The 12,641-nt window shown below is 48.3% G+C and overlaps 1 protein-coding gene across 1 annotated transcript in view; it reads right to left on the bottom strand.

Moving 5' to 3' along the window:
- Positions 1–4,197: 4,197 nt before the first annotated feature.
- KCNQ4 (potassium voltage-gated channel, KQT-like subfamily, member 4) overlaps positions 4,198–12,641 on the bottom strand; it is an 88,024-nt gene continuing 79,580 nt past the window's right edge. Inside the window, exons 12-14 of the mRNA XM_006867598.1 lie at positions 9,702–9,833; positions 5,707–5,836; positions 4,198–5,152 (exon numbers count right to left, since the gene is read on the bottom strand). Coding sequence (XP_006867660.1) covers positions 4,940–5,152; positions 5,707–5,836; positions 9,702–9,833 — 475 coding nt within the window. The 3' untranslated portion in view covers positions 4,198–4,939. The remainder of the gene's footprint in view (positions 5,153–5,706; positions 5,837–9,701; positions 9,834–12,641) is intronic.

Raw genomic sequence — 12,641 nt, 5'->3', positions numbered from 1 at the left:
CAAATCTGTTCTTCAGATGGTCTCTAAATTCAGGTGGGATAAATTCAAGGTCATATTTTGGCTCTCGTGGACTTGATTTCATTTTCTCAGCTTCAGTTTGAATTGTTGTTGTTGTTAGAACCTGTTAAGTTAGTTCTGACTCACAGTAACCCCATGCACAAAAGAACAACAACAACAACAACACTGCCTGGTCATGTGCCATCTCACAATGGTTATGTTTGAGCCCATTGTTGCTGCAACTGTGTCAATCCATCCTCTTTTTCATTGACCCTCCACTTTACCAAGTGTGAGATCCTTCTCCAGGGCTGATCACTCCTAAGAATAGACCCAAAATAGTCTCACCATTGTCACTTCTAAAGAACATTCTGGTTATACTTCTTCCAACATAGGTTTGTTTGTTCTTTTGACAGTCCATGATGGTACTTTAAATATTCTTTGATGGTGGTAGTCGTGGTGTACTGTGGAGTCAGTTCCAACTCATAGTGACTCTGCACAGGGTTTCTAAGGTTGAAAACCTTTACAGGAACAGAAAATCTCATCTTCCTCCCACAGAACAGCTGGTAGCTTCGAACTGCTGACCTTAAGGCTAGCAGCCCAGTTCGTAATCACTATGCTACCAGAGCTCCTTTTAAATATTCTTTACCAACATGTAATTCAAATGCATCAATTCTCCTATGGTCTTCCTTATTTATTGGCCAGCTTTCATATGTATATATTGTATTTGTTAAGTGCCCTTGAATAAATTCTGACTCATAGCGACCCTGTATAGGATTTCCAAGGGGCCACTGGTGGCTTTTAACCACTGGGTGGTTAACAGTCAAGTGATTATCCTATAGCATCATGCCAGGACTCCAAATGCATATGAAACTATTGAAAATACCATGACTTGGATCAGGTGAACTTTATGGACATCTTTAGTGTTCAAAGAGACATCTTTGCTCTTTAACACTTTAAAAAGGTCTTTTATAGCAGATGTGCCTAATACATCTTTTGATTTCTTGGCTGCTGCTTCCATCAATGTTGATTGTAGGTGAAGTAAAATGAAGTCTTTGACAACTTTAATCTTTTCTCTGTTTATCATGATATTATTGATTCATCAGGCTGTGAGGATTTCTGTTCTCCATACCAAAGGCTGTAGTCTTTGATCTTCATCAATATTTTAAGTCTTCTTCACTTCTAGCAAGCAAGGTTGTTATCATCTGCATATTGCAGGATGTTAATGAGTCTTCTTCAAATCCTGATATCATGTTATTCTTTGGATAGTCTAGCTTCTCAGATTATTTGCTCAGCATACAGATTGAATAAGTATGGTGAAAGTATACAGCCCTGGTATACACCCCTCCTGATTTTAAAACATTCCATTTCCTCTTGTTCTATTCGAACAATTGCCTCTTGGTCTCTGTACAGGTCCCTCATGAGCACAATTAAGTGTTTTGGGAATACCCATTCTTTGCAATGCTATCCATAGTTTGTTATGATCCACACAGTTGAATACCTTTGTATAGTCAATAAAGCATAAATCAACATCTTTCTGGCATTCTCTGCTTTCAGCCAGGCTTCATCTGATGTCAGCAATGATATCCCTATTTCCATGTCCTCCTGAATCTAGCTTGATTTTCTGGCAGCTACTTGTTTATGTACTGCTGCAACCATTTTTAAATTGTCTTCAGCAAAGTTTTGCTTGCAAAAATCTAGTTCCAAGAAATCAGCCACTGAAAATCCTACTGAACACAGTTTTATTCTGACACACGTGAAGCCATCGTGAGTTGGAATCAATTCTACAACTGGTTTGAAGGGGAATCGAAGGCAGGAGGAAGGGAGACTTCCTTTTCCCTTGTTTGCTAGCTTTATCAGCAACATCTTGATGTCAGCAGTTAATCCCTGCCTCCAGTTTTGTTTCCCTGGAGTCCCAGACAAGCCTCACTGTACCCACTAAGTGGGACGAGCACCAGTCAGTTAAGGCCGTACCCCCAGGCTTGAGTTCCAGCACCATATGGCTCCCCTCCAAACTTGTGGCTTCTGATAACTCCAAACTCTCCCTCTTACTTCCACAGTCCTAGGATCAGTCATGGTTCCTGCATTTATTTCCCCTAGATTCTCTCAGTGTTCCCTTTGATTCTCCCAGTCCTTCTCCAGCTATGTAACCATCCTATACAGTAAATTCTCTTGGTTGGAAAACCTAGTGTAGCTTCTGTTGTCCTGACTGAGCCCTGACTGATACAAACTATTAGGAAAATGGTACATACTCTCCTCTGGGGAGCTAAGCCAAGAAAAAGTAAATTTGGATGTTCCAGTGGTCATCATGAGGAGTTAGCCTGCCTGAAAGTCTGTCATATAAGAGACAGATGTCCTCACTGTGGAAGCACCTAGATGTAGCTGGGCATGAAGCTAAATCTATCTCCTGAACAGTTTAGTTAACTGGGCCAACAAGTTTCATTTATTGCTAAGCTATCTTATGGATTGAATTGTATGTCTCCCCAAAATATGTGCATTGTAAATCCCAACCTCTATGCCTGTGATTATAATCCCATTTGGGTATGGGTTGTCTTTGTTATGCTAATGAGGCCAGATGAGTGTAGGGTGTGTCTTGCTTCAATTTCTTCTGAGATATAAAAGAGATTAAACAAGTAGAACAGAGGAGAAATGGGAGTAAGACCGATGTCAAATGACACGGAGATCTCCAAGAGACCAGGAAGTAAAAGTTAAAGAGACAAGGAGCTTCCTCCAAACAGGACAGGAAGAAAACTTTCCCCTAGAACCAGTGCTCTGAATTTAACCTCCTAAACTGTGAAAAATGAAATTTCTGTTTGCTAAAGTCATCCACTTATGGTATTTTTGTTATCGCAACACTTGATAACTAAGGCAAGATGTATTGCATTGGTTTGTTTTTTTATTTTTGTGGCTTTTTTTGCTCACAACCAAAAGAGGTCTGACTAATCAAAATTTCTTTGTCCACAGTCCCAGCCCAGGCCTCCTATTCTACCTCCACAGAACAGAGCCAAGTCTAACCACCTCCTACTGAAAATTTTAATGAAACCAATAAGTTAATAAGTTAACAAAGTGAGGTACTTGCATATCTGAGAACCGGGTTGGTGAGGGAACCTTGATTGTGGGAGAAGGGAGAGCTTCTTCCCAAACCCCTTTTGGTGGTAGGGTATTCCCATTCTCCTGCCCTTCTCCACAGTTCTGTCTCTGAGGGAGTGGAAAGGTGGCTCTCTGGGGACAGTACAGTGTGGGTAAGGTGAGCCAGGATAGGCTCCATCCAGGGCATGATGGTCACATGCAGAGGGCATGTTGGGCAGAGGCTGGGCACCATGAGGCTGAGCAAGATCCAACCCCAGCCCTGGCGCTGGTACATGCATGTCCCCAGTCATGAGATGCAGGCAGCTTGGCCTGAGCCCCTTGTTCCCTGGCACGCCACAGAAGGTTGACATCAGTCACTACCCATCACCCTCCTGCCACCTGCATTGGCTTTGCAGAAGAGGGACAAAAGGCAGGGTTACCAGAGAGGTACTAGGGACCTGGAGTGGATGAGAGCTTATGCCAATACAGGGGGCTGCCAACTGAAGTGAAGACATGGATACAGACAGAGGGGGGACAGTGCATGTGAGTGCCAAGGGCACAATTGGTGCCTGACAAACAATAGCTGCTATTTGCATTATTATTCTCTCTGGGAGTTAGAGTGACTAGGAAGGGGCAGAGTCTGGATTAAAGTGGGCCTGGTAACCACCTTGGGGAAGGGCCTGGGGTCTTTCCAGTGGATGCCTAGGCCTGAGTTGTGCTATGGGAACACCAAGAAGGACCCTTTGGGGAAGACAGAGGCAGCAGTTAGGGCTCCTGGACCTTAGAGGAGTAGATCTTGGGGAAGAAGAACTGGTAACTCTCTTGGGGGAGGCCTGCAGAGACCTGGAGTCCTTTCAGAGCCCCCTCTCCCATCTGGATGGAGTAGGGAGCTTCCCCTGCCTGCAGGGCCAGTCCACTGGAATCATCTGCAGAAGGCCAGGAAATGTCATGTGGCTCTGTGTTCATGTCTCCAAATGAGTGTGACTGTGTGTCACTGTGAGTAGGAGACTCTTTCTGTGTGTCTGGGAAAACTAAGGGGACATGTTCATGTGACAGTTGGAACACTGTCTGTGAGAGCTTGAGGATAACACAGAAACCTGTGCTGGCTGTCAGAAGTGTCTGGTGGGCCCAAAGGGGAACCCCTGGGAAGTGACACCTGCAAATGGGAAGAGAGACCCAGGCACGGCCCTTGGGAACGGCCGAGGGAAACCTACGCTGGGTAGACATAAGCTAAAGAACTGGGTGGAGGTCATGGCCAAGCAGCCTGAGGCCAGCTACTGCTGGGGGCCCATCTCCTGATGGGAGAGGGGCAAGGAGACCCCATGGGGGTCCCTGAAGTTGCATATTTAACACAGTTTGCATATATGGTGTCCACCTACCATGTGGCAGGGTCCTGTGTCTTGTGGGTACCTGTGGGGGCACCTTGGGCCCACCCCCAAGTGGGGCAGGGCCTTGGCAGGAGGGCTTCCCTGCTCTGTCCAAAGGGCGGGCCAGAGACCTCACCTTGCATAGCTGGAAGCTGGGTCTGGGCCCAGTGCCCAAGCACCCCGCTCTCACTCGTGGGGCAGTGCCCCTGCCAAGCGGACCAGATCACGCCTTGATGGAGTGGGCAGGGTACTGGGGGGCCCAGAGGTCGCGGGGCAGCCGCTGCTGTTGCCTGCCTTGCGACCTGGCATCTTGTGCTCCTGAGGTGGGGCGGGTCACTAGCACCCACAGCTGGTATCTCGCCCACCCAGGCAGCTCAATACTGCGCGTGGCCTCTCTCCCAGAGAAAGGGATGCAAGTTCAAGTAAGTGGAGTCCTGAGGCCTCAGAGAGCGGGTCGAGCGCGAAGCCGAGGGGCTGGCCGTGTGCTGTCCCGCCCCTGAGAAGCCCCCTCAGTCCATGTTGGTGCTGACTGAGCGGGAAATGCTGAGCGTCTGTGCGGAGACGGAGATGTCCTCGTGGTCCACAGGGCTGTGATAGTCCGAGGTGATGTCGGGGTCGAAGAGCGGCACTTGCACTGTGCCCAGGCTAGCCGAGGTGCCAGAGCGCAGGCAGCGTGAATAGAAGCCCAGAAGCAGGTCCAGCTTGTGCTCGATGGACTGCACCTGGGGGCGGGGCCAGGCCGGGATTGGGTGGGGCCTAACAGGGGCGGGGCCTGAACGGGTTGGGGGGGAAAGTAGGCGGGGAATGGGGGTGCTGCTGAGCGCCTCAGAAAGTCATGCCCCGGCCGGGAGAGGGGCTTTGCAGGGTTGCGGAGTCCGCGGAAAAAATGGGGGAAATTTCCGAAGCGCCGGCAATTTTTAGTGTGGGAGGTTGGGGAGGTCGGGAAGAGACAACTAAGGCGGGATTAAGTAGAGTGGGCGGGACTTAGTACAAGACTCATTTGGAAGTCGATAGTCCAAGAAAGTAGCAACCTAGGGCGGGCTTAACTGGAGCCGGCGGACTAATCGCGATTGTTTAGCCGGAGTGGGTGGGCTTTCAGGAGACGGGATAATAGGGCCTCAGGCGCGTGCACCCTGCGTAGGCCGCGGAGGCCGGTGCTTCTGCTGCTGCTCTGAGAAGCGCACCCGCCACCCTTGTTCTAGTCCCCGAGGTCCTGCAGAGCAGCTTGTCGAGCGACTACCAGTTCTGCTACCCTAGCGAAACGCATCCCACTTACCTGCTTCTCCACCTTGACCACGCGTCCCATCATACTGATTTCATCCACAGCCTCTAGGTCGGAGGGCCCCTTGTCGCCCTTCTCCCGGGCCTTCCGGTCTCCGATCCCCCGACCTACAATCTGGTCCACCCTATCGGTAAAGGGAGCAGTCAGAGCAAAGGGGCCAGGCACACGCCACCCCTCCCCTCCCAAAGAACTCTGGGTTGCCTTCTGAGGTGGGAGATAGTATGCACAGGGAAGCGGAAGGGGGCAATCTGAGAGGGAGGGGGCCACAGTCCTATCTTCTGAAGGTTCACTGAGGGTTGGGGGAGTGGTAACTCAACCCCTGCTTAGAGGAGTCTGCTAACTGACCAAACAGACACATAAGGCCAACAAAATAATGGTAGGTTCTGTCCTGATGGAGAGGTGCACTGGAGGGGGAGTGGAAACAAATGGGAATTGCGAGTCATAAGGCAGACAAAGCTTGAGGTGGTCTGGTCCCACCTGTTTTTCTTCTTTGTATTACAAAAGAATTCTTAAAAGAATTTTCGCTCTTTTATCACCAATTCCTCTCCTTCCTTTGTCTATTAAACCTCCTCCTATCAGGCTTTGACCCCCACCACTTCACTAAAACTACTATTGTCAATTCTCAGTCCTCATTTCACTTGACCTATTAGCAGCTCCTGGCTAACCCTTCCTCCTGCAAACACTTTCTTCACGTGGACTCCAAAACAATACCCTCTCCTAGTTCTCCTCCTACTTCACTGACACCTCCTTCTCAGATTCCTTTGCTGGTTCCTCCTTTATCTCCATAACCTCTGAGCATGGCAGGACACAAGGTTCACTCCTAGGGTCTCATTTCTTGTATTTATTCTCACTCAATAGATGATATCTTAAGCTCTGTAATTGTTAATACCTCTATATAAGGTTGACCCCACATCTCCATCTCCAGTCTACCTCTGTACTGAACTCCACACTCCTATATCTGCCTGCCAGGTTGACTCTCCACTTGGATGTACAGTTGTTGTTGTTGTTGTTAAGTGCCATTGAGTCGGTTCTGACCCATAGTGACCCAGTACAGGGTTTCCGAGGGTGTAAATCTTTACTGGAGTAGAAAGCCTCATCTTTCTCCCACGGAGCGGCTGGTAGTTTCGAACCGCTGACCTTAGGGTTCGCAGCCCGATTCGTAACCACTACACTGCCAGAGCTCCTGGATGTACAGTAGGTGTCATAAATCCAATGTATCCCCACTCTCCTGATCCAAAACCTGCTTTACTCATTGCCATCCCCATGCCAATAAATGGAAACTCCTTTCCTCCTCTTGTCCAAGCCCACAACTTAGATGTTGCCTCTTATATCCCATAAGAACACCTTGTCAGCTCTACCTCCAAAATATATTCAAAATCTGACCACTTCTCCCCACTTCCACGGCTACTGCCCTGGTCCAAGCCCCATCTTCTCTTGCCTGGCTATCTAGACAAGCCTCCCTACTGTCTCCTAGATTGGCCAGGGTGAACCCTTTTTATTGTGGTGAAAATATGCATAACAAAATATATGGCATGTCAATCATTTCTAGGGGTAAGACTCAGTGATATTGATTACATTCTCCAAGTTGTGCCACCATTCTCGCTATCCTTTTCCACATCATTCCACCACCATTACGATGAACTCAATGTCGCCTAAACAAACATCCCCCTTTCAGGGTGATGCTCTTAAAATACAACTCAGATCTTGTCAGTCCTTTGTTCAATGCCCTCCCATGCTTGCAGCCCACCCAGATGGACACTAGAGTCCTTGCAGTGACCCACAGAGCTTTATACAATCTAAGTGCTTTTCTCTGATGCTATGAAATCATCTCCACATGCCCCAGCTCCTAAAACTGTCCAGCCACTTACCCATCTCAAAGCCTTTGTTCTTGCTTTGCCTTCTATTTGTAAAACTCATCTGAACAGCTAGAGGGCTTGTTACCTCATTTCCTTCAGATGAAGTTTTCCTTTAGATGTCACCTTCTCACCTACTTAAAATCTCAGCCCCCAACTCCCTAATCCTTATTTGTCTCCTTAGCATTTACCATCACCTGACATACAGTATTCTAATTGTGCTTATGTGTTATCTATATCTATATCTATATATATGTGTGTATTATGTATTGCTCCATAAGGGCAGAACTCTGTTGACCCTATCTCCACTGCTGGGCACATAGTAAATGAACAGTGACTAGCGAGAAGGTAGGTCAAGAGAAGAGAAGGGCAAAATATAGGTGAATGGGGTCTTAGTGTGAAGATTCTTCCTTAAAGTAGGAGCTGCGAGAAAAGGTTGTTAAGTGCCGTCAAGTTGGCAAGAAAAGGTAGCTAGCATTAAAGACAATTTGCCCTCTGGCGCACATGCTGTATGGTAGTGGTGTCGGTTCCAACTCGTAGCAACCCTGTATAGGGTTTCCAAGGCTGTAAATCTTTACAGGAGCAGAAAGCCTCATCTTTCTCCCATGGAACAGCTGGTAGTTTTGATCTCTTGACCTTGAGGGTAGCAGCATGATTCCTAACCACTCTGCTACCAGAGCTCCCACAGTTCCGTCATCACATTGCTGTTGTTAAGTGACTCATAGCCACCCTGTATAGGATTTCTGAGGAGCAGCTGGTAGATTTGAACTGCTGACCTTATGGTTTGCAATCCAGTGCTGACCCTACAGCACCACACCAGCCATCACACTGTTCTTGTTAAGTGCCATCGAGTCGATTCTGACCCATAGCGACCCTGTATAGGGTTTCCAAGGAGCAGCTGGTGAGCTTGAACCACCGACCTTGCAGTTCAAACGACTCTGCAGTCTGACGCAGTAGCCCACAGCGCCACACCAGGACTTCAAACAAAAGCCTACAGCACCGGGTATTCCCAGGCAGTCTCCCATCCAAGTACTAACCAGGCCCAACCCTGCTTAGCTTCTGAGATCAGAGGAGATCTAGCACATTCAGGGTGGTGTGGCTGTAGACATATTGTTGTTGTTGTTATGTGCTGTGGAATCGGTTCCGATTCATAGCGACCCTGCACAGGGTTTCCGAGGCTGTTAATCTTTACGGGAACAGAACGCCTCATCTTTCTCCAGCGGAGCGGCTAGTAGTTTCAAACTGCTGACCTTGCGGTTCACAGCTCGATTCGTAACCACTACGCTACCAGAGCTCCTTATTAGGGGTGAGTTAATTAAATGTTTGACAAGTAAACAGGCTAATTTTTAAGTTGATAATTTTGTATGGCCCATGATAGTTATAAATTTTGGCAGAAAAAGGTTTCCCACCCCTGCCCTAGGGAGCTGGGAAATCAGTGATTATTTTAAACCTATGATATTAGAGTCCTGTTGGCACAACAGTTAAGCACTTGGTTGCTACCTGAAAGGTTGGTGGTTCAAACCCACCATATGCTCCTCAGGAGAAAGATGAGGCCATCTGTTTCCACAAAGATTCATAGTCTTGGAAACCAAGTGGGATGCTTCTACTCTATCCTGTAGGGATGCTGTGAGTCTGAATTGACTGTATGTTGTTGTTGTTAAGTGCCGTTGAGTCAGTTCCAACCCATAGCAACCCTGTGTAGGGTTTCCGAGGAGCAGCTGGTGAGCTTGAACCGCCGACCCTGTGGTTCGAACCCACCTTGTTGTCCAGCGCATTAACACACAACACCACCAGGCATCGACTGTAGAGCACTTGGTTTAGTTTTTGGGGTTTATATTAGGATCAGGAAACAGTATTTCTAAAGACATCCCTAGAGGCCATGCAGGTCAATAAGAGTTCCCACTAAGGACCTGCAGTTGGGTGATTCTTTAGACTCAGGTATGGAATTTGGCAGCCTAAATCTCTCTACAAACTAGAAGTTTTGCCTGGGTAAGAGCACTGTCTCCTAAAGCATCCCCACAGGGCCCTCGGGCTCCGTTTGGGTACAAGCCAAGGAACTCCCTAGCCCTCCAGCTGTATTCATGGCCTCCCTGCTCCCTTCTGCCCCCCCTTTGCCGCCCTGGACGGTGCACCCACCGAGTCTGCAGGCTCTTGATCCGACCCAGCATGTCGAGGTGCCCAGCCGAGTACTGTTCAATGACATCCTTCACGTCATACGGTCGCAGCGTCTCCTTGAATTTCCTTTTGGCCACGAGAAACTTCAGGATCCTGTTGGGGGAGGGGATCTCAGAGAAGAGTTGTGCTGTCTGAAGCGGAGCAGGGAATTTTTTCCCAGCTTCCTCTTGGTCCCATTGTCCAGTACCAGGACATTCATGCTGGGACCACCGCAAACAGTCTTTTGCTGGGGTGGCCAGCCTTCTGACCTACCCAATACGTCCCTTATCCCCAGTGCCCCCATTAGTATTTTTTAAATGTGTCTACTATGTAGTAGTTCCATTGGCCTGGGAGGATTGGGAGTAGGTCAGGGTTCTCCTTGCAGAGCTGTAGGGAGGGACACAGGGCAGGCGTCTGTAAATGTTGACTGTTGGTGGTGATTGCTTAGGAAAGAATTATTTGCACTTGCTCTGCAAATACTTGATAGCAAGGTTCTCTGGTGGACCCTGGGCACCTTAGTAAAGTAAGATCTAATCTTGGGCTTCAGGGAGCTACAGTCTGAGTTGGGAGACAGACAAATATACACAAAAACCCAGTTGTCCTAGAGTTAGTTCCAGCTCACGGGGACTCCATGTATGTCAGAGTAGACCTGTGCATGGTATGATTTTTGCAAGTAGATCTTCAACATTCCTCAGGGAAAATTCAAATTTTCAGCCCTCCAGTTAAGAGCTGAACATGTTAACAGATTGCACCAGTCAGATATGAGGTGGCAAGGGCCACACCAAAGAATGAAGAAAGGGGGCTGGGGACCCAGAGAAAGGATAGCCTCTGCTGTTAAAGTCAGAGGACAACCTTAAGAGATATTTTCCAGTCCCAGAGCAAGAGGAGGCGGGTGGAGGGAGCTTTCCAGACAGATGGGCTCCGGGGTGCTAGTGAGGTTTGGTCAGAGTAGCTGGGACAGCGGGTGCATTTGGCAGAACAAGAATGGGTAGATTAGCCTTGAGGAGGCAAGGGGAGTACTCTGGAGAGCCCTAGCAGAGAATGGGCAAAATTAGAGATGGGGAGGAGGGCAGGGTGTATGATCTACACTATGCCTGTGCGAGCCCCTCCACCAGCCTATGCGGGAGAACTCTCAGGAGGTGGAGCAATTCTGGATCCTACTATTGTGGTGGAGATACTGGAAGGCAATCAGGAGATGGAATCGACAGCCTTCCTAGTTCAGAATGACTCCTAGAATCTGGCTTCAGGGACAGTGTAGGTGGTGGTGCCACTGTCCCCGAGATGGGGACACAGGAGGATACACAAGTTTGGGCCATACTGAAGGGCTGTAGAATGGTCAGGGAATGTTGACCTGGGTCAGAAGGCAGCTCAGGCCCTGTATTCCAGACACCTTTCGAGGGCCTGAGAAACCGGATGTGTGTTAAGGTGGGAGGGGGAACAGTCCTATTGACTCCGGTTTTTAAAAGAACACAAAGGGAAGTGGCTTGTAGGCATAAGACTTAGCCAGGAGTCTGGGAAACCTGGGGGTCTTGGGAGTTAGAGCTACAGGCTGGAGACAGGACTCCACACCAAGGAGCTTGGGGACTCAACCTACAGCTGGATCCTGGCTAAAGGGCTAAGGAAACTATCCATCCCACCCACCCCTAACTATCAATGTGGGGAGACCGCCAAGAACCACTATAAGCAATAAGAGTATACATGGCAAACCAGTACACACACACTTCTTGTTGTTGTTGGGTGATTCTGAGTTGATTTTCAACTTAAAGTGACCCCCCTCCCCATACAACAGAGTAGAACAGCCCCCATATGGTTTCCTAGATTGTAGTCTTTATGGGGACACGTTGCCAAGTCTTTCTCCCACAGAGCCTCTGGGTGGGTTCAAACCTTCAACCTTTTGAAGGTTTAGATGGTCAGTCTTCAGGAATAAGGGGGTCCAGGAAATTGCTAGACCAGACATAGATGATTAACATGGCAACAGTGGCCTATGCATCTGGGGGATGTGAGCAGGATGCATTGGGGGAGGGGGAAAGAACCTGTTCAATGACTAGGAACTTTAAATAAGAATGCTACCATCAAGAGAAAGTAGATGACATCTGACATCCAGGAAAGACTGTTAACCCCATAGTACTCAGTCAATGAGGAACCAGGACAGGGACTTTCTGAAACTAGGAGAATAAAATGCTTTGCAAAATGTCCGTGGCACATTTGCCCGTGTCTTCTGCATTTGGCACCTGATTTTGCAAAATCAAATAAAAAAAAGCCTTACTCTCACTAAAATGAGTACAGATTGGATTTCTTGAGCATTTGTTGGTAAGCACTCGTGATAACTCATCAATGATCTCATAACCCAGAGGGACCAAGGTAGTATGCAAGATATCGATGTTTTTCACAAATTGGGGGCCCGTCTGGGATTTTCTGCCCGCTTGGAGCGGCAGGCCCGATAGAAATGGAGACACATCCTGCCTGGTTTGCACAGCCTGCTCCACAAGGGTGATCGCCTCCCAGCGAGAGCCAGAAAAAGCCCCCAGGACTGTTAAAAGAGAATGAGTGAGGCAGACATGAAGGACTGAGAACAGACTAACCACTCAACCAGGCAATCTGTGCACAGGCCAGGGTGGGAAAATTGGGTTATAAATATTGCCTTGATGGTCGGGCATTTTCGGGGGTTGAGTGTGACTAACACACATGTGAAGCAAGTGCGGAGTCCCGATCAGCAGTTCCGTCATCCCCCAAAGGAAATGGCAGGAGACAGATGAAGCAAATCTTGGGGTGTGCAAGAAACCTCCAGAAAATAGGGGAGTTGAGCGCACAGGGAAACTCAGACACCAAGACCAATAGAAGATGGGGAATGAAAATTCTAGGCCTAGGGAAGAAGGAAGAAAGGGAGCTAGAGAACCCATCTAAGACTGAAACTCAAAGGGA

This window comes from Chrysochloris asiatica, unplaced genomic scaffold (assembly GCF_000296735.1).
Source record: "Chrysochloris asiatica unplaced genomic scaffold, ChrAsi1.0 scaffold00106, whole genome shotgun sequence".
Classification (NCBI taxonomy): Eukaryota; Metazoa; Chordata; class Mammalia; order Afrosoricida; family Chrysochloridae; genus Chrysochloris; species Chrysochloris asiatica.
The sequence above is the reverse complement of the archived record's forward strand: the minus strand, read 5'-3'. Positions and strand labels throughout refer to the sequence as shown.